Raw genomic sequence first — 21,878 nt, forward strand, 5'->3', positions numbered from 1 at the left:
CGCTAAAGGAACGGTATATATAGCACCATCGATCTGAAATCCGCGTATCATCAGGTGCCTCTTTGCCCTTCAGACCGTCCTTTAACAGCTTTCGAAGCTGACGGTAAATTATACCAGTTTCGTCGATTGCCTTTTGGGATAACAAACGGCGTCGCAGCTTTCCAGCGATTCATAGACAATTTCATCCGAAATCATAACCTGCAAGGTACTATTGCTTACCTGGACAATGTTACTATTTATGGCAAAAATAGAAAAGAACACGATAAGAGGTTGGAACGTTTTATGACTTCAGCCAAGGCTGACGGGCTGACTCTGAATGAAAAGAAATGTGCGTTCTCAGTTGAAAAGTTATCGCTCCTGGGGTACCTTATTTCCCATAACAAAATTCAGCCTGATCCTTGCCATTTGAAACCTTTGATGGATATGCCCATCCCTAACAATGCAAAAAGTTTAAAGCGCTGCTTGGGTATGTTTGCCTATTATTCGAAATGGATACCTTCGTTTTCGGAGAAAATGAAACCATTGACTCGAAACAATGAATTTCCGTTGAAAACCGATGGACTCCAGGCTATCAAATCGTTGAAAAATAGCCTTATAGGTGCTTGCCTAAGTTGTATATATGACGACGAACCTTTCGAGGTTGCCTGTGATGCTTCGGACGTGGCTATCGCGGCCATACTAAGTCAAAGAGGCAGACCTGTAGCGTTTATGTCGCATACTCTTTCCAAATGCGAGTCGAAATACAATATTGTTGAAAAAGAGGCTCTCGCTATTATTGAGGCCATACGAAAATGGGGATACTTGCTTCACCGCAATAAGTTCCGCCTCGTTACCGATCAAAAAGCATTGTCGTTCATATTCAGCAAAACTCACGCTAGTAAAATCAAAAATGCTAAGTTGTCGGTGTGGAAACTCGAATTGAGCGCCTTCAAGTATGAAATAATTCATCGCCCGGGTACTGAGAATGTTGTTCCTGATACATTTTCTCGTGTCTGCTGCTCGTTGCCAAATTCTGGCTTGTCTCTCCATCAGGTGCACGAAGCTCTTGCTCATCCCGGAGTACGACGGTTGAACCATTTTATTAGAGCGAAAAACTTGCCATTCTCTGTAGAAGTCCGAAAGATCTGCGCTAACTGCAGAATATGCTCCGAAATCAAACCGCGATTCTATAAATCCAATGTCCATCACCGTCTCATTAAATCGACTAGACCGTGGGAGAGAATAAGTATTGATTTCAAAGGCCCTGTTGAAGGACCTCGAAAGTATCTGCTCGTAATTATTGACGAATACAGCAGATTTCCATTTGCGTATCCATGCCGAGATATGACATCAGCTACCGTTGTTAATTGTCTCACTGATTTGTTTTCCTTGTTCGGTCTGCCCGAATATGTTCACAGCGATCGTTGAAACTCGTTCTTATCGAAGGAAGTAACGACGTTTCTTACCCGTAAAGGCATAGCAACGAGCAAAACTACTCCGTACCATCCCACTGGAAACTCTCAATGTGAGCGTTTGAATCAAACGCTCTGGAGATCAGTAAGAATGCTCTTAGCCTCACGAAAATTGCCTGAAAGTTCATGGGAAGCTGTGTTGCCTGATGCCCTTCACTCTATCCGTTCGCTTCTGTGTACTACTACTAATTCGTGTCCGCACGACAGATTTTTCAATTTCAGTAGGAGAAGTATGATGGGGGAATCGGTTCCAGATTGGATACTCCAAGGAGGCTCCGTGTTGCTGAGGAACTTCGCAAGGAGAAGTAAAAGTGATCCGCTCGGAATCGAAGTCGATTTGCTCGAAGCTAACTCCAAATATGCCTTGATCCGGCATCCATCTGGAGTGGAATCGACCGTCTCAGTCAAGGACCTCGCACCTTATCCGCCTACTACTGAGCCCTACCCAGTCGATGATGGGGCTGCCGAACCGGACCGTGCAGTGGCCGACGATTCGTTTCTGGTTGAACCGACGGTTGACGTTGGCAACAAACAAGATTCTTCAGAAACTTTGCAAGAAGTTGTCGCTGATCCTCCGCCCTTGAGAAGATCAACTAGAATCAAACGCGCGCCTGAACGATATGGACAATCCTCTTTATAATTACTTTGCTTTTGTTAGTGGGGGAGATTGTGGTGTATCAGTCCCTTTTGACCACTAGTGGGTGTTTATACTGATTGCTCCTGATTACCTTGACGTCGGGACTATTCATTTCATTCGTACCAGTTGGGTGTGGCGTCGCTTCTGTTAGTTGTACCTACGTTAACTCTGTATTATTGCCATGTTGTATTCAGATACACTAGCTTACTTTTATGTTAATAAAAGCCTAGGAACCGATCGTACTGAGTTCTATCGAAGGGTACAACTGTATTTATTTAGTAGTAATTGCTTGTATTTATAAGAGTGAATTTTCATACATATTCAAATATTTCTAATTATGATTTTTTCGTGCCAGACATGAATTGCTGCAATAGTTAATTGCATTTCCATGATGTGTGGGGACAATCGGACAATTTCATCTCGTCAAAAAAGGTCTACTGGAATGCATTGAATATCCCTATAGATGCTACTGCCCGCGGTGTCATCAAAACTAGGAAATTTGCCCGCATTACTGACGAAGCCCATTTGTGTTCGATGAAAACGATCGTACGGAACAAAAACTCATTATTTGTCACCGTTGAGTCCTCGTCACCTCGTCACCTTGGAAAAACTTGAATAAATGCTGATATATTGGTGTGAAGTCTGTGTTGATGCATTGCCTTGGTGGCTTCAGTGGATCCATACATAAAGGTGAAACTAGACTCTGAACGCGAATTGGCCATGTCATATTTTCGAGACAAAAATACGCTCTCTCGATTTGGCGGACATATGGCGAACGCGGCGTTTCAGAGACAATCCGTAGCGAACATATGGGGAATAGGAATACGCGCGTCGTAATAGCTAATATGAGATGGAATGGAGATCCATATTAGGAGACTTCGATGAGTAATGGTTTAGTGATGAGCCTTCGCTAGATATAAGTTCATAACAGAACCTTTTGTGAAATTAGAAAGGTGTTCACTGAGAGGGGTGAAACAGTCTAGGAAAATGTCAGCCCGGGTATAATTATTCGTAGTCATGCGTGAGGCAAGAATACGCACTTCAAAGCTTTATATATATTCTATATTTTCAATACTTTCGGACTATAATAGAAGGGAATGAGGCGAACTCTATGAATGGCAAGGCATAATTTGATGGCTTTATTTTGCAGAGTCATAGCTCGATCCGAACGTTTAGCTAATGTGGGTCCCCATAGAGGATGATACCATAATTTTATGAGTATGAGATTTGTGGGGAAAGGTTTGCTGTTATTGAAGCATATGCGATGACATGTTGATCGTAAACTTTACGAGTGTGATAACTACGGGCTGAGAGCAGTGACACGAATCGTCATATGGATATACATGGAGGCTCCGTTAAAAATTGCGAATGTGAGATTTGTGGAAAGCCCAGTCGCAATAAAAGTCAGTTGGAGAACCACATGCGAACCCACACTGGTGCCAAACCCTTCGAATGTGAGATCTGCGAGATGGGATTCGATAAGGAAAGTAACTTGAAGCGTCATATAGCCATACATGGCGGCTCCAAGGCTTTTGAATGTGATATTTGTGGCAGGCAATGCCGCAATAAAAGTAAGTTGGAGGAGCACATGCGAGCTCACACTGGTGCTAAACCCTTCGAATGTGAGGTTTGCGGGATGGAATTCTCTCATAAACGTAACATAAATAAACATGTGGCCATTCACGGTGGCTCCTCGGCTTTCGAGTGTGGGATTTGCGGAAAGTTCAACCCCAATAAAAGTAAGTTGGAGGTCCACATGCGAACTCACACTGGTGCCAAACCCTTCAAATGTGAGATTTGTGGAATGGGATTCTCTAAAAAAACTAACATGAATCAACATATGGCGAGACATGGTAGCTGCACGTCTTTCGAGTGTGAGATTTGTGGAAAGTTCAACCCCAATAAAAGTAAGTTGGAGAGACACATGCGAGCCCACACTGGTGCCAAACCCTTCGAATGTGAGATTTGCGGGTTAAAATTCCCCGATAGCAGTACCATAAAGATTCATATGGTCATACACGTCTGTTCCAATATGGCCTTCGAATGTGTGATTTGCGGGTTAAGATTCTCCCAATACAATAAGACGAAACGTCATATGGTCATACACGGTGGTTCCAAAGCTTTCGAATGTGAGGTTTGCGGGTTAAGATTCTCCGAGAACGGTAGCTTGAAGAGTCATATGGTCAGACACTGCGGCTCAAAAACATTCGAATGTGAGGTTTGCGGGAAGCTTAGATTTTATAAAAGTGACTTGATAAAACACATGAGAATCCATTTTGATGCCAAACCATTCGAATGCTGGATTTGCGGGAAGAGATTCAATCGCAAAAGTCACGTGAAGCGGCATTTGGCCGTACATGGCGCTGGCGGTACCAAACCTTTCGAATGTACGATTTGCGGGTTAAGATTCTCCGAGAACGGTAGCTTGAAGAGTCATATGGCCACACACAGCAGTACCAAGCCTTTCGAATGTGGGATTTGCGGGAAGGGATTCAATCAGAGAAGTCACGTGAAGCGGCATTTGGCCACACATGGCGCTGGCGGTACCAAACCTATCGAATGTGTGATTTGCAGGTTAAGATTATCCCGTAACAGTAACATGAAGAGTCATATGGCCGCACACATCGGTTCCAGCACTTTTGAATGCGAGATTTGCGGAAAGTCCGTCAGCAGCAAAGCTTCTATGTACCGACATATGCTAATTCACGGGTCCGGCAAGACATTCGCGAGAGAAGCGTCGTAAACCATATCAGCCGTATTCACAGTGATTTAAAAGATTTATCTATGTTACACGATGACCAAGACTGTGACATAAGATTGATGACTTAATGAGTGCTATGCTAAATGTCGATGGTTACTATGTTTAGAATTTGCGGGGTACAACTTGTGAGTTATCGCCAGCTAGAATATATTGATCACCGTATGCGATCAGATGTAAAAGGGGTGTGGTGGTGGGGTTATCGTTGTCCGGTAATTTAAAATAATGTTGGATTTTCGAGCCATCAGGGACGTTCTTGGCACCGAATTTTCAGGCGACTCGGCATTTATGACGAAAAGTATATTGCCATTTTGTCGGACGGAGGAAAATTCTTGTATCTGTATCAGAGTTGGATCAATTACATTATTTCAGTTCAATTACTATTACAATTACAATTACTTTCATGCATGTTTCAATTACATTACAATTACAATTACTCCATGCTAAAAATATCAAATTACAATTACAATTACAATTACTCCTTGCATGCTTCAATTGCATTACAATTACAATTACAATTGCTGCTGTTGAACATGAAATTGAATAATCATAAATTCAACCGTACTCCTTGACAACCGTAGCGTCGTAATTAACAACAATTCAAGTATTCATGTTTCATTCATGATGCGCAAATACCCGTTAATTAATAAAAAGAAAACACGTTTTCGAACTATTCCAGTATGCAGTATGTCGTTGAAAAAAATATTATAATATATGCACGTGTTGGATTTGCGTATATAGTATATAATTAAAGAAATAGTATTATTTTTATCGAGGGACGTAGGAATTAGGATGAGGAGTAAAAACAAAACCGTGCTTTGTCAGATAAGACGTTATATAATATCCAGTGGTCTGGCTAGTTAGCCAGACGAAGTAACGATGCAGCATCGTGATCTGAAATCTTATTGTAGATTGCCAGCCCACGGATAGATGCGCAAGATGTGAGTCACGGATGAATGCACCGACAAACGTACTGCAGAGCCGGCTAAAAGCAGCAAACTTTGTAGTCCTAGAGCTGGCGATCCAAGCGTCCAAATTTGATGCATCTGGTCTTTATCGTAAGCTATTGATGCGCTAATTCCGAAAATACAAATTAAAATCTCGTCAGGGCAACGTAACTGCTCCAAAATAGCCGTTTAAGGCCGACTGTTCTGAAAAGTGAGAGCGCCGCAGCAGCATGACCACAACAATGACCAATTACGCCCAGCGATTGTTCAGAACAATGCCGATTCCCAGACTTTCACGACTATTTTGGGATGGTACCATTGCCTGGAAATATACTTTTATTGCGGAATCAGTGCGATTAGGACCATACATATCAAATTTCGACGCTTGGATCGCCAGCAATTGGACTATCAATTCTGCTGCTTTTAGCCGGCTCAGCAGTTCGCTTCTCGGCGTATTCAATCGTGAGGCACGTGTTGCGAATCCATCCGTTGGTTAGTAATCTAATAATTGTATACAATGGCAGCCGAGGCCAGCATAGCGATAAAAATAAAAAACTTCGCCTGCAAGGGCGCAGTCAAGGGCTTCCGCGAATGGATACATCCAATTCCTTGTCGACATTTAAAGAGAATGCATTATAAGTCAATTATTTTATGTTGTGCTTGTCAGGTCTCAATAGCAATTTAATGTAATTGAAATTGTAATTGCGCAAAATTCTTGTCAAATTACAATTACAATTACAATTACACAAAATAAAAATGCTTCAATTACAATTACATTACAATTACATTGAAAAATGTAATATATTACATTCAATTACAATTACAAATTACAATTGATCCAACTCTGATCTGTATACATTGTTATGGAAACACTTTTTTGACGACTTGCTGCAGATTTTTTACAATTCGTTGATGTTAGTTTACAATCCTACCGTTACATACACGAAAGTTAGCTGGGCCGCTGTAGAATGCAAAATACTCGTACATGCGCGCATTTGTTAAGATGAGCGGAAAAGGGTTTGCCTAGCGCTCGTATTATTGATTGGTTGAAGATATTTTCTACTGCAGCGACGGAATGTCCTATCGGTTGCCTGCTAATAGTATAAAATGCCGTTATTTCTTTATTTTCTTGTACTTCTTGCGTGGTCATATATTGTACAATCTTTATTGATTGTGTTCAAGGTGTGGCTAGATGGCAAACTCTGATTCCGTTGGACTGGACGGGCTACTGTAGGAGGTCTGACAAGGCTATTATATGTCTGCAATAATCTTGATCAGCTCCGAAAGTGGCCGAATGCTGCATTGTATCATCATCATGTATCATCATCACTCTTGTCGCTTGCATTTTTCTATACTATCGTCTTTTACTTTTCATTCAGTGTACATACCTGCTTTTTACATTGCCTGGGCCAAGGTGGGTGTCTGATTCCATATTCCCTTCGACACCTTACTATCTTTTCATTGTGTCGCATTTTTGTGGTGTATTGAACTGATAAAAATTGCTAATAAACCAATGATGATGATGGCGAATCACGGCACTTGATTGGCTGACCGGCTATGCTTCAATGATCACGCCAGCAGAGGATTGTTGATTAGGTGATTCTATCAGGGACATCCCAGATTCTGTGTTCAAGAAATATTATATATTATACAAGCAATGTTTCAAAAAGCACATTGTACGTTGATGATATAATAATAAAATGTGACACCTGGTCGATCATTGAATGTTTAGTTGTAAGAGTAGTTTACTATACGCAGAGGTCTCAAACACGCGGCCCGCCAGAGCATTTTTTGCGGCCCGCGAGGACATTTTAGATTTTTAATAATTTGACAATATATAAGTGTCACATATATATATTTCAGGTCATTAAGTGAAAACTCCCTCTTAATTTGCTCCGATAGCCTGAAACTATATTCATCACACTTCACTATCACATCTATTGCAAACGCTACCATGATGTGGAAGATTCACTATTTCGCCACATTTCCAATTCATGATGACAAAACCTGACCCTTAGACGCTTCGTGACTGGAATTTGAAAGTTGGACTTGGACGCGATCTTTCTTAGAATTACTCAGACTCGGGCTAACTCGATGGCAAAATGAAAATGACTTGGAAAGCCGTGAACGCAACAAACTAATCGCATATCAGGGGAGTAGTAATAGATCAGAAGGTCGTAGCTTGGTATTTCGCTAACTAAGCAAGTAGTTATGACAATCATTGGCAATCCGTCAGTTACATCTTTGGTCGCTAATTCATATTATTAAGGCCACTTAAAGGTACCAAGTACCGTAGTTGCACGCTCCAAATATGTAACAACAATGGGACGTTCGACGTTTCGACATTTCACTCACTAGGACACATTCATATTTATAATATATTTATACTTGTTTCTGCTCCTATATTTGAAGATATTAGGCCATGAGATTAATAGCCTACTTATCAGAAGTATACATGAATCCTGGATCGGAATTGCAATGCCTAACCTAAAAATGTTTTGATTTCAGATCAGTCTCTATTATCAATCTGTTGGATCCAAAATATCCATAGTAGATGCAAAATTAAAACCCGATAGCATTTATGATGGCATCATACATTTGTCCGTCCATATGATGCCTATATCTTACAATGCGGAAACTAGAAATCGCCAAGTTTATGTATCAGTTTCACTGCGGTCGTTGCCCCGAATATTTCAATGACTTCTTTACCTCTGAATCAAAAGCGCACAAGTACAACACACGCGCGTCCACGTCGTCCAAATATCATATGATCGACCGAAAAGATCATCGCTCCATCAAGTATGCCGGACCTGATGTGTGGAACAGTATCCCGCCGGCCATCCGACAGTCGACGAGCATGTCCACATTCAAGTCGAAATACAAGCAATTACTACTAAATAAATACAGTCCATCCTCAAGATTACCGGACCACGACTGACCTATCGATCTCGCTTCCCATGACATGCCGCCCTATTTCTTGTCGCTTTCTTTTTCTATACTGTATTCTTTACTTTCATTCAGTGTGCATGCCTCCTCTTTACTACGCCTAGGCCAAGGTGGGTGTCCGATTCCATTGACAAATCCAAGTCGCTTCGACATCTTCCTGTCTATTCAGTGTATCGCATTTTTTGTGGTGTATTGAAGTGATAAAATTGCTAATAAACCAATGATGATGATATCTTACAATTAATATATATCAAGTGGAACAACAATTCTATTCAAATAGTTATAAATGTGATGATTCTTTTCGTGCCAGGCCTAAATTGATACAAGAGTGGGTCACATTTTGACGATGTGTGTTTGCTGTCAGTCTGCTTGATCGTCTCACTTCAATAGGACAATTCATTCCCGCCAAATATGGCCTACTTGAAAAGATATAGAATACCCCTGTAAATGCTGCGGCCCGCGGCGTCGTCAAAACTGGGAAACTGGCCCGCGAGCTCATTTGAGTTTGAGACCTCTGGTAGAGCAATAATGTTACAGGTGCGGTGCGCAGGAACTGAACATGAAACGTGAAACTAGAGCGTGATGTGACCGGCCCGGTGGCGCGGATATAAGCAAACGTAGAAATAGAGCGTCATTATCTCGTCTATACCGCGCTCTTCGGTCATTATATTTGTCTTGTATCGTTTGTACTAAGCACCGCAAATTGTTAGTATATTCACCACAAATGCAGATACTATCCCTCCATTGCTTTGTTTTGTACCCTCAGGCGACGGTCTGTCAGATCACGTCTGGGTTATTATGAAGGCATATTAGAGGTCACAGCCACGTGCAATAATCATCATCACGCTTCCCTTCTGTTTGAACTTTGCAGGCAGCGTCGTCGCTTTCGAATGATGATGTCGACAAGACAGACAAGTTTTCCGAGATGTTCTATGTTTGCTGCACGGTAAGACTGATCTATGACGGTATAGAGTTGTCTTGAAGTTTTTGCCGTATAGCGTAGCCTTTTGATGGGGAAATGTGGTAGCTTTATTGTTTGCTCGATTGCTCGTGTGTAAATTAAATCAATAAAGGGTGATTTTTTCAAATTACTGCCACTAATTTGAAAGTCTTCTTGAAGTATATCACAACCTGATATTGGCAGATAAATATCAGTTTATAGGCGGAATTTTGCAGTAGGCCTGTATTGATATACACATTTTGTGTACTGTCGGTAATCTGAAGTAATGCATTAGATGTGTAGTTAGATGCGCATTGAGTTAGATTTTTGTTTTTATGCCTTAGCGGAAATTTGGGATCCGTGGAAGCTTGCAGATTAGCGTACTGTTGCCCAGAGTACTTTCTTATCCACAAAACATAATCATGACTAATCCAGGTTCCGCATGTATGCGCTACACATATAAACGGTAAACTAGGCTTACCATATTTTGGAAATGTAAAAAGAGGACACTTTTTCAGAAATTTGCAAGATGCAAAACCGGAGTAGAATTCTCAAAAACCGGTGAATTTTTCCCACTTTGTGAACGGTTTGACTGAAAAAAAGGTCATATCTTCCGCTCAGAGCTCAGAATACCGTTTTTTTTCTCCACATTTTCAAAAAAGTCAAAAAAGAGGACGTATGGCAGAGGTCTCAAACACGCGGCCCGCGAGACCATTTTGTGCGGCCCGCGACGGCATTTTGGATTTCGAAGTATTCGACAATATTTTACTACCAATTTTTGAGAACTTAAAATTCGCTCTAAAACTACTCCTGAAACTACTCAAACTTCACTAATACATCACTTTTAAAAGTTACCACTCGGTGGAATATCAACTATTAGGTGGCATTACTTGTTTAATTTTGGTGAAACATGACCCGATGATGATTCGTGACTGAAAATTGTGATTTGGACTTGAGGCGACCCTCTGTAGAATTACTCGTACTCGTCACGTCAAACGTTACAATCAGAGAAGGACTTTTGAGATTCGGAATGCCGTGACTTGGTACAACCACGCACGCAACAAACCATGGTGTCATATATGGTGTGGACACAAGCAAATCTCACGGCTCAGTGAAATTGGTGTACGTCACACTTTCTATTTGGTCGAAGGCAATTTGACGGTAATTTTTGTACGGCTTATCCTGTATTAGCCTAGATTTTATAAAACGGGTATCAATTGAAAGCTACCGCGGTACTGGTTGTGAAAATATAAATTTATTCTGTTCGTGGTCCTGGACCTCCCCAAAATAAGCCTCGAATGTTGCATTGCATGTGAGTTTTGTTATGTTCTTGATCTTGTTTGAACAATAACTCAATACGACGAGGTTGCAATACGGAATCAGTATATTGTACAGCAGAATAACTTAACGCAGCGACACGATCCAGAGTTCAGTTAAATGAAAAGACAACGAGAGAACAGAACACAGGGTATAAATACAAAGCACGGCACACGAGGAAATAATGATTGGCGGTAATTACTAATCCTAGACAAACGATACCAACGTAAAATGCACGAACATAACAGTCCTCCCCTGTAAGTTAGGAGTACAAGATAATTTACGTTGGCCGATAGAAATCAGTTTGGGTCCTAATTCTAAGCGGATAACGTCTGCCCGACGTTCGAGCAGGACTAGTTGCAGGACGTTGTGCCCTATTCCTGACCAATGGTTGCTAAGCTTGACACTGTTGAGGCTGAGCAACTTCCTGTGTGGCTGTATCATGACCAGTGGAAATCAAGCGTGGTTGGAGTTGGTTTTTGTGCCTCCTCCAATACCCATGATCTGTTTTTACAATGTACACAACACGCCCCAGTATTTCCGTCACCACGCCAGCAACCCACTTTGGTCCGCTTCGGTAACTGCGAGCGTAAACCGAGGAACCAATCTCGAAATGGGAGACTGATTGTCCAGGCGTAACGGGTTTCGATTTGTCGAAGGGCGAGCACAAACTTAACAAATTGCGCGGCTGTCGACCATGTAAAATCTCGGCAGGCGTTTTCCAGTCTATGCCCGGGTGCGGTGCACATCGGTACGTAGCGAGAAGTGTTTGGAGCGCGAAGTTGAGATCTTTTCCCCCGTCGCAATTTTTTTATCAATCCAGCTTTTAGAGTCTGGACGAAACGCTCCGCTTCCCCGTTAGAGGCAGGGTGAAAAGACGGTGATACAATATGGCTGATTGCCAAATTAGAACAAAACGTATCGAATTCATTCGATGTGAATTGCGGCCCGCCATCCGTAACGATCGTTATGGGCAAGCCTTCGATAGAGAAGACTTCCCTCAAAGCGTTGACCACACACAAGGTTGTGGTAGAACCGACATTCATTACTTTAACGAAAGGATATTTCGAATGCGCATCGACGATGACAAGAAACATTTTGTTGTTTATTGGACCTGCGAAATCCAAGTGAATTCGATCAAAGCTTTCGGAAGTTTTGGGCCATTCGCGATACTGACGATCAGGCGCTTTCATTACCTTACACGGCAAGCGTCGCAACTCTTAACGAGATTTTCAATGTCGCGATTAATGGAAGGCCATGCGATGTAACGTCGAGCCATCTGCTTCATTTTCGCGATACCCCAATGTCCTTCGTGCAACAATGATAAGACTCGCGAGCGAAGTGACTGCGGAATTACTACGCGCTGAAAACCATCAATATTGAGCATGACTATGTCTTCGTGCAGAGAAAGCGAATGTTTGCGAGTCGAAAACCAAGAAAAATCATCAATGTGCGTCTTTGGATTCCAATTACCATGAGTGACAGATAATTTTACTAGTTTCATGGTTTTGTCCTTCAGCGTCGCGTCGCGAATTTCATTGCGAGTTAACGGTAAGCCATCGAATGCCATATTAATAGCGTGAACGATCTCCGCGTTTTCACGAATTTCCAGTTCGTCAAACTCAGGGTCTGGACCCTTTGGTAGGCGAGATAAACCGTCGGCGTTTCCGTGCTGATTAGTCGGTTTATAGCGAATATCGTATTGGTAAGCCATGAGCGTTAGTGCCCATCGCAGTAAGCGTTGCGCTGTAATCACGGGAATTTTCTTGTCTGGCGAGAAAATAGCTAAAAGCGGTTTGTGGTCCGTTACCAGCGTAAATTTTCTGCCATACAAGAATTGACGAAATTTAGTGACTCCGTAAATGATTGACAGAGCTTCCTTCTCTATTTGAGAGTAGGATTTTTGCGAATCAGAAAGTGTTTTCGATGCGTGCGCGATCGGTCTCTCTTCGCCATTGTGCTCGATTGAGAGGACAGCGCCGATTCCGAATTGAGAAGCTTCAGTTGACAAAATGAGCTGCTTGTTTACATCATAATGAGCTAACTGCGTAGCGTCGATTACGTCGTTTTTAAGAATGCGAACAGCTGCGTCACAGTCCGCATTCCAAATGAATTTCGCGTCTTTTTGAAGAAGACGGTACAAGGCAGCGGCTTTATTCGTGAAATTAGGAATAAACGCGCGATAATAATTGACTTTGCCCAGGAATGCCTGTAGCTGGCGAACATCCTGAGGTTTAGGCAACTGTTTGATTGCTTCAACGGATTTGTTAGACGGGCGTTTGCCGTCCTTGTCGATTATATGACCAAGGTAATCGATACTACTTTTGAAAAATTCACATTTAGCGAAGTTGACGGTGAAACCGTATTCGGTGAGGCGCTCAAAGAGTAGCGATAAGTTGCGAAAATGATCGCGTTCATCAATGCCAGTAACGATTATGTCATCGATAAAACTAGCAACACCGGGTAAGCCGGCGATCATGGCATCAATACAGCGTTGAAAATTTGCGGGACTACACTGTAAATATTTTAGTGTCTTTAAAAGCATAAAAGATATCACGTTTCATGTTCAAAAAGATATCACAATAAAATGTGCTTGATGCTGTGTATATTGTGATTTAGGATTTATGTGCTATATATATAGTGCTTCATGATTCAAGCGCTATCTGAGCTGTGGTACGGCTTGATATGGATTACTAAATAATCTGGCGTACTCGACGACTTATCCTGTTCGAAACCAGCAATATATGAACATTTTATTATAAACGAAACAATTGATGTGCATGCTTTCAAGAAGACATGTTATTAAAAAAATGCACTTGTAAGCATTCAACGAAATTTACAAATCTTGCACATATACCTGTACTTGTAAATACTTGTAAATGAACAGGCTAAGCAGCATTTAACTATTTAACAATACTTCGATTGTCACGTCAAGTCATGCCAGACGTAGAACTTCAGAGGTACAAATAAGTTATAGTAGTTACTTATATCTAGATGTCATGACCAAAGTGGGAACAAGTATAGACAAAATATAAGGGACACCGAACCATCAAGTTCCTGGAATACTTTCCATACTAGATTGCTTGTACAAGCCAGCACCAGAACTTCAATAAATACGAGGTGGTGCAAATTCAAAAGTATTGACTGCCTTCACAGTTAGATGCCAAGCTAAAAGTAGGAACTAGCATAACGAAAAGATAAGCGACACTGCTGGAATATTTGCAATGTCAGATTGAACATTAAATGACAAGACGTGAGTAGAATTGCCAACTTCAAATGCGAATGGACCAACGAATGATGGTAAAACTCAATGGAATGCTAACAGAGTTCTTCTGCTGCGGCAGACTGTTCGAATTTATGAAAAAAATCAGATAGTTTGGTGGATACATATTGAGTGTTCTTGTCACCGACAACGACATACTGCACAAACGCCAGAAGCTGGAATTCTTTGGGATAAGACAGGTCCCAAGCATAATAGCATGCTATTAGGTTGAGCAACATGTCGAAGATCATGTCGTCTTCGCGACAAGAAATCGTTCGGCCGTCCGCTAGAATCCATCCCTGTATCTTTCCATTTCCATGCTTTGCAACCACCAAATGTGGCGGTTCGAACTTTTTGCTGTTGATGTCGATGTCATGGGCCTGAAATGTAGGTAAATTTTTCATTGTAACTATTCTAAACCATTTCGGGGGCCACAGGTTTACCGCCGCTGGTCTGCACAATCATCTGTGTCAACAAAAGATGCTACGAAACTCATTGACATTATATGACAATTATCCTCACGATAAAAACCTTCTTAGCGTCAACATAGTTATGTAACTATCGCATGATTTTCAAATCATACATCTGTTATAAACTGATGGTTATAATAATCTTATAAACAAGTACCTGTTGTACTGATAACGCAGATATAGCGGTCTTCTTTTTCGAGTTTATTCTCAGATCAGTAACTTTTGATTGTAATTGTTGCAGCTTTACTAGTTCTTCATTAGCATTTGACTGAAAACATTGAATAATTGAGCAGTTATTATCAATCAAATCCAAATCAGAAAGGAATTGCGAGTCCGCATTCACCTTAAATATCTTATCCAATACAAGCATCATTCTTTCGTAGTTTGTTCTGATCTCATCAACTGTGGTTGGTGCGACCAAACTTCAGAAATCTTCCCTTACCTGTAAAAGAATGTACATGTCTAAAAGATTGATTAGAATATGATCAACATTATATAGAAAAGACTGCATAAAATCATAGTACATACATTCAGATCTATGAATATATTCATACACCAGGGTTGTAATGACTCGACTCGAGTCAATACACATATTGACTCGATTCATTTTCTCAAAATACGAAAATGACTCGACTCGGTCAATATGTGTATCGACTCGACTTGGACTCGAGTCATGTCATTTGACTCGAGACGAAGACGGCCAAGAGCGACGTTTCATTGTAATTTCGAGGACTAGTAAAGTATAACCAGCCTATTGGGAGCTCGTCTATTGGTCTTGGTACTTGAAAATGCGACTAGAAACCAGGGTTGTAATGACTCGAGTCATGACTAGACTCGAGTCATGATTTTCTGATGAATTCATCGAATTACAGAGATGACTCGACTCGAGTCGTTGCGCATGACTCGAACCAAGTCATATTACTGGTGTCTTAGACTACAATGACCGACATTTCATTGTAATATCGACGAATAGTGATGTAACCACCTTATTGGGATTTCGTCTATTGGTACTGGCACTTTAAAATGCGACCAGAAGCTACTGTGAGGAAAATTAGTATACATAAATGCGAGCCATTCGATATCAACAAACAGAATTTTAAAAGAGGGTTTAACAAGACCGTTACTGGAAACTGAGCAGTCAACACAATGAGTTGGACTCGTACTCGAGTCATAATACCATGACTCGGACTCGAACCTTTGCTCGATGACTTGGACTAGATTTGGCCTTGACTGGGTGGTGAATTGAAAATGACTCGACTTAAAACTATGAAAGTGATATTGACTTGAGACTCGGAGCCTTGTGACTTGGTTACAACCCTGTCATACACCGAAATTCATTTAATCGATTTTTAATTAAATTGGAAGAAACAGCCATGGCACATAATCTCACCAGTCTGATGTCGCTCTAAGTAGGGAACATTTCCAGAATTTCAGCCAGAGGAATCTCTTTCTTCGTTAGATGAGAACGCCGGTGTCCATATTGATACTTGAATAGAGACAAGACTTTGTGCCAATTGCGGTCCACATTAGCAAATTCATCTTGCAACTGACGAGAAGCTTCTTCAACAGTTATTAATCCACCTAAATGCATAAACATTAGTATTGAAACAAGTCCAAGAATGCTTGGTGCCACAGAAAACATACCTGTATCTGCCAGCGATGAAGTGCTCGTACGGCAAGAGGAAGTACGATGTTTGACAAGTCGGAGCGCTCTCAACTTCTGAGACAATTTCCTGTTAATATTACGCTAAAAAATGTGAAGATTATTGCACAAGAATCGAGACTAATTTCACCATTTTACTCTACCCAAGGATGCTGCTGCAAGCTAGATTGTAGGCACGGATACCTCTCCACAAGCGACTTTCCAAATTTGTGGTATGCTGACTTGCTGGTCATGTCGCCATTTTTGAGGACGTGATGGGCACACTCCTCCACAATAAGGTTCATAACTTCATAAGGTGTACGTGACTTGAGTGCTTGTTGAACTCTGAAGCTGAATATTGGCAAGGGCATCGGAGCAATGAGTTCGGGGTCCTTGCGACTGCACGATGGCTGTAATATCGATAGAAATGTAAGATTGAACCCTACTATAATTATGCAAATAAATACCATATCATCCACATGGAGATCTGCATTGGTTGCTAAGTCAGCTCGTCGAGGTATGAGCTGAAACGTAGACACTGGACAGTTTAGCTCAGTAATTCCCAAGGGCGGCCCCCAGATAGCCTTTTTGTGGCCCATAAAATATATTAGGAAATCGATTTATAACAAAAAATAAAATTTATATTTACAGAATACTCTGGTTTGGCTTGGCCTCTGTAGTTTTTAATTATAGAATTGCAGGAAAGTTGTGAGTATAGACTGCTAACATGACGTCACTGCTATTTCAATGCAATTGGCCCTAACTTTCCAGTTGAAAGAGCAGTAGCTATAGATATAAATAGTTATTGATAACTTTCAAAATTGGAGGAAAATCCTGAAACAGTGGTAAATATTTCCCACTTCGTGATCCCTTGACTAAAAAAGAAAAAGAGGCTCAACTGCCGGAAAATACATTTTTTCTTTCACGCTAAAAGGGGGTTGACTGAAAAAAGGTCAACTTTCCGGTCCAGCTCCCGAAATACCCACCATAGCGTTCCTACAGTGCTGACTTGATGTATATCAGTCGAATTGGGCCCGATGTAACCAAAATCCTCAAAAAAGAAGACATTTGGGCGTCCTCATAGGACACTTTTTAAAAAAATCAAAAAAGAGGACAAAGAGGAAGTATGGTAACCCTATGATGACTAGATGTGCAACATTTGACTCACGGTTGAATACGACGAGATGCATACTGCTCAGCCGGCTAAAAGCAGCATAATTGGTAGTCCTATATAGTCAGGGCCGTGACTACCGCACCACAAACCCCCCAATTGAAGGGGACTGAACTGGAACGGGGCTCAAAATTATTTCGTGAATTAGCATAAATTATAGAGTCTTCTTGAAAATTTATGCAACTTTTTCAAACATTTTTCGTGCTATTCGCGATTTCAATTCGCCACATATCTTGATTATTGCTTCCACAACTAGATTCATTGCAGTAAAGAATTTATTACTCGAAGACTTTTCGTGTGCACCTTATCGAGAGTTAACGGCACTGTAATAAGCATACAGGGAGAGATTCAAACGAAAACCAAATAGGCAAAGTATGACGTCATAATACAATAATAAAAAATTAAAGCTAGGCAAAGTCAGCTGTACCGGTAGTCATAACAAGAGACGAGTAAGGCTGGGCACAATGATTCGAGTACTTGAATCTGAATCGAGTATCTATCTTAATGATTCGAGTCGAATAGTAAAATACTATTTTTTGAGTACTGAAATTATACTCTCCTCGCCGCTGAAAGCTAATTCATCAAAGAGAATTATATTTTCGCTACTAATTTTCCCTGTTGAAGCCTTGGAGCAAGGATCAGCAACCTACGGCCCGTCACGCGAAATCGTCCGGCCCGCGGCATCATAATTAGTTGTCACAAGAATACGGCCCGCCGTTTCTTGTTGAGTTTCAAACTTCAGTGCCAGCAGCACTGTTTAGAAAAATTGTGGCATTGCTAAGATATAAGTACGTTGTACTACTCTATTGTTACGACATAAAACTGATGCGTAGGCGGAATACTGGCATTATATCGTACGAAGCGCAGTGCAATATCGTCTGCAGAGTTTACGACAGTTGCCAAGAACAGTGCTCTTCAACCGAGTGCGTACACCCAATAGTTAGTTTTAAAGGGTGCATCATGTGCCACTCATCATATCAACCGATTCAGTCATGAAACTAAAGAAATTTCTCGCGCTTCACGCGTTTAGGCGAGAAAAGCTGCTTCACTTAACGGACACCCAATGCAGCAGATAAGTAGCGGTAAACAGTGTACAGTTTTGAAATCTCGCCAGGGCAATAAATCTACTCCGAAATAGCCATGATGACTGTTTGGGTCCGTTTCATAGCCGTAGTATTCGTGCGGCCCGACCGTACTCTGAAATTCTAAATTTGGCCCTCACACCGAAAAAGTTTGGGAACCACTGGTTTAGCTCATTTCACAGTAAAATGTTACAAAATAATAATTACCGGCATTGGCGTGGCTGAAGCTCCCATATCCTCCCGGACTGATTTGACTATGGGTAGGGTGGCATTGGACTGCGCGAGTGATTCTACATCAATACGAACCGACTCATCCACAGGCAAGGTGGTGTCCGACTCTGCAAGTGAGGCTGACTCATTGCACGGATTGTCTGGGTCTGCGACTGAGGCTGATCCATGGCGCGGATTGTCTGGGCCTCCATTAGTAGCTAGCTTCTCCCATACCTGTAACACCAAGATTTAGTTGTATGAACAGAGGTTTCATAGTTGATTAGCTCATACTTCTTGCAGCCTCAACAGACGGTACGTCACACCGACGCTGAACATTTGCCAAAAATCTTTATCACGAAGATTGGTGAAAATATCCGCGTCTATGTCATTCTCTAAGAAATGAAACAATTTTAGTACATAACATCAATTGATTACACTCGTATTAACAATTGTCACAAACACCACACATGGCCAACATGCCTCGTCATTACAAATTGCTGGTCATCAATAATATGGCTGATTTGAGGCCACGGAAATTCATGATCAGATATGCAGAGCAACGTATTGACATTGCTATGTCCAATAAGAAATGAATTCATTGTGAACTTGAAATAACCAACAACCAGTTTATGGCAATTGCAAAATAATCGATCGTTTACATAAATGAGTTCATCGATACAAATAAATTCCGGTAAGCCATCATCTTTGAAGCTTTCAACAAGGATATCTCCTACTTCGTAAACGATATTTTTATGAGAAACTTTTTGAGCAGTAACACATGTATCTGCTTGGCAGTCCACAAACCCCAATAAATCAGCATAATCTGCAACTGGTGAATTTTTTTTCTCATCAAGAACAGTTTCATCTTTCAAATAATTGATTTTTCTCACGCCTTCATCATCAATCATTTTTACGCACATCCACTTTTGATGATGAAAACTCAAACTCAACGGCAGATTTTTGAAATTGAACCACCTCTTTTGTTTGAAAAACCCATTCTTCGCCTCATACCTCATACATGCATGGAAACCAAGCGGACCAAATTGCAATAATTGGTTTGAAAAATGAACTAGGAAATGCATTTTTGGAGTAAATGAGCAACTGGGATATAACCGCTTGAATTCTTCGCTGTGTATTGCTATCAGGCAAGTGAGGTCATAAGCTACGTTTGGTGAGCTGATGAATGAAAATGAAAGCTGCACGATTTTGAGCAGTCTAACTAAATTCATCCAACGCTTATTGTCTTCGGTCATAGAAGGGCCAATTAGGAATGGGAGGGTCTGCAAAAGTACAAGCATATTAGCAGCGGTCTGTGGCAGATTGGAGCTTGGGTGCAAATGTTTTTTTTTCAATTATTTGTGGCTTATCTTTTAGCAAGCTCTCAGTGTACTCAAAATTTTGCAATTGGTGGTTCAAACGAGCTAACGATAATGAGTCAACATCTATCTGATGTAATAAAAATGCCTTTAGCTCAATCTTCACAATGCCTTCAAGTAGAACATGCATGGGGTCGTGTAATACTCCCTTGGTGACATCAAAATGCGGAATATCACTGAGGAAAGTTGCATTGTTTATGCCAAATTGCTGAGAGAGTTCAGAACGTTCAGCATTTGTAGGACAGCATCTCAAGGCTTCCAATTGCTCAGCATGCTGCTCTTTCGAGCGGATGGGACAATTCTCATGTGCATTATAATCAGCAATTTCCTGCTTGTGAACATTACAAGTGCGACAAGGTTTATCGGCCCCACCAACACCTTCTTTGAACCCAGCTAACTGCTGTGCAGCAGGAGTGTCAGCAGTACAATACAACAAGAAACCATGAATAACCTGTTTAGACCCATTAATAGTGAGATTCACGCCTTGCGATAACATTTTCATTGCATTTACAAATTCTTCTAAAATAGCATTGTGGCCGGAAAACCGTTTCAGGTCAACAGATTTTGCAAGGCAAAGCAATTGCATACTTTTTAGTTTGCTGCGCAAATGGTTGGGGATATTCAGCAATGACCAATAATATGCAGTTATTTTATGTTTCTTGCGATGTGCTCCAATTGGATTAACGATTTCAAATTCATCAGAATACAGTGAAAACAAGAGGCAGTCCGGATGACGGATTATCCCTTCATGCGTTTTTAAATATTCACCCTGCCAAACATCTTTCATGACATCAAACTTGTGATGGACAACATATGGCGACATGCGAACAAGCTCCGTGCAATCTAGTACTACTGCTAATTGTTCCAGGAAGGGCACGAAGTATCCAGTGGCTGGTTTTTGCACAATTCGATAGCTTCTACATTGTCTTTTATTAACAGTGCGAAAACCTAGGACCACTTTTTCTGGTTTCACATAATTAAAATGATCCCGGTAGAACTTTTGACGGGATTCTTTACTTTCCAAGCTAGAGAAAATTTCAGGATTGGGCAGAGTCATATCTTCAACGGCAGCACTCGGCAAACTTGCCATGTTAGCTGTTACTTTTCTTAGCATAGCTTCATTGGAAACTCGAATATTTTCCACCCCAGCATCAGACAGCTTATGAATGGTTTCGAGTCTGAGGAGAAGTGCGGCCTGAGGTAAAATCAGAGCCATGGGAAAAGTTTCAACAGGACTTGCAATGACATGAGGGGCTGGATCACATTCCATGACCTCTGATGAGCTATTTCCGGGAGTAGCTTCATCCACAGTTTCATGTGAAGGAGTCAAATCCAATTCAGATAGACTCTTATGATACGTCCGACAATGATTTTTGAACTGCTTATGATTGTGGAATCTGGTTCGGCAGAGCTTGCATTTATAAATCAGACTAGGATGGTCTTTGTGGCGTTTCAGCAAATGTTTTGTAAGCCGATCCGAACTCCCAACAAAGGGGCACAACCAACAAGACTCTCCGTTAGACATTTATCATAAGTACACGCTAATAATAACCTAAGCTGCAAAATAACCATTCTAATAGATCACAATTGACACCAGTATCCAACCAACCCCGCACAAGTCGTAGGCTACCGTCCTGATTATAACTGCACAGTGCACAAGCTGTCTCGA

General features: G+C 41.2%; 1 protein-coding gene and 1 long non-coding RNA gene across 2 annotated transcripts; one reads left to right on the forward strand and one right to left on the reverse strand.

Moving 5' to 3' along the window:
- The first annotated feature begins 2,720 nt into the window (after positions 1-2,720).
- Positions 2,721-5,487, forward strand: LOC145452936 (uncharacterized). Its single transcript, XM_080331067.1, has one exon. It carries the CDS (start codon positions 3,422-3,424, stop codon positions 4,829-4,831), a length of 1,410 nt encoding a protein of 469 aa, XP_080187193.1. The 5' UTR covers positions 2,721-3,421; the 3' UTR covers positions 4,832-5,487.
- Positions 5,488-17,904: 12,417 nt separating this feature from the next.
- Positions 17,905-19,229, reverse strand: LOC145452934 (uncharacterized). Its single transcript, XR_013919592.1, has 2 exons — positions 19,125-19,229; positions 17,905-19,067 (listed from the first exon to the last, which is right to left on the reverse strand). It is a non-coding gene; the product is annotated as an uncharacterized LOC145452934 (long non-coding RNA).
- Between the last annotated feature and the right edge of the window lie 2,649 nt (positions 19,230-21,878).

This window comes from Botryllus schlosseri, chromosome 12, assembly GCF_051294905.1.
Source record: "Botryllus schlosseri isolate E-star chromosome 12, Bs_hap1, whole genome shotgun sequence".
Classification (NCBI taxonomy): domain Eukaryota; kingdom Metazoa; phylum Chordata; class Ascidiacea; order Stolidobranchia; family Styelidae; genus Botryllus; species Botryllus schlosseri.

Coding starts and splice junctions, on each gene's coding strand:
- LOC145452936 (XM_080331067.1), top strand. CDS start 3,422: ATGGATATACATGGAGGCTCCGTTAAAAATTGCGAATGTGAGATTTGT.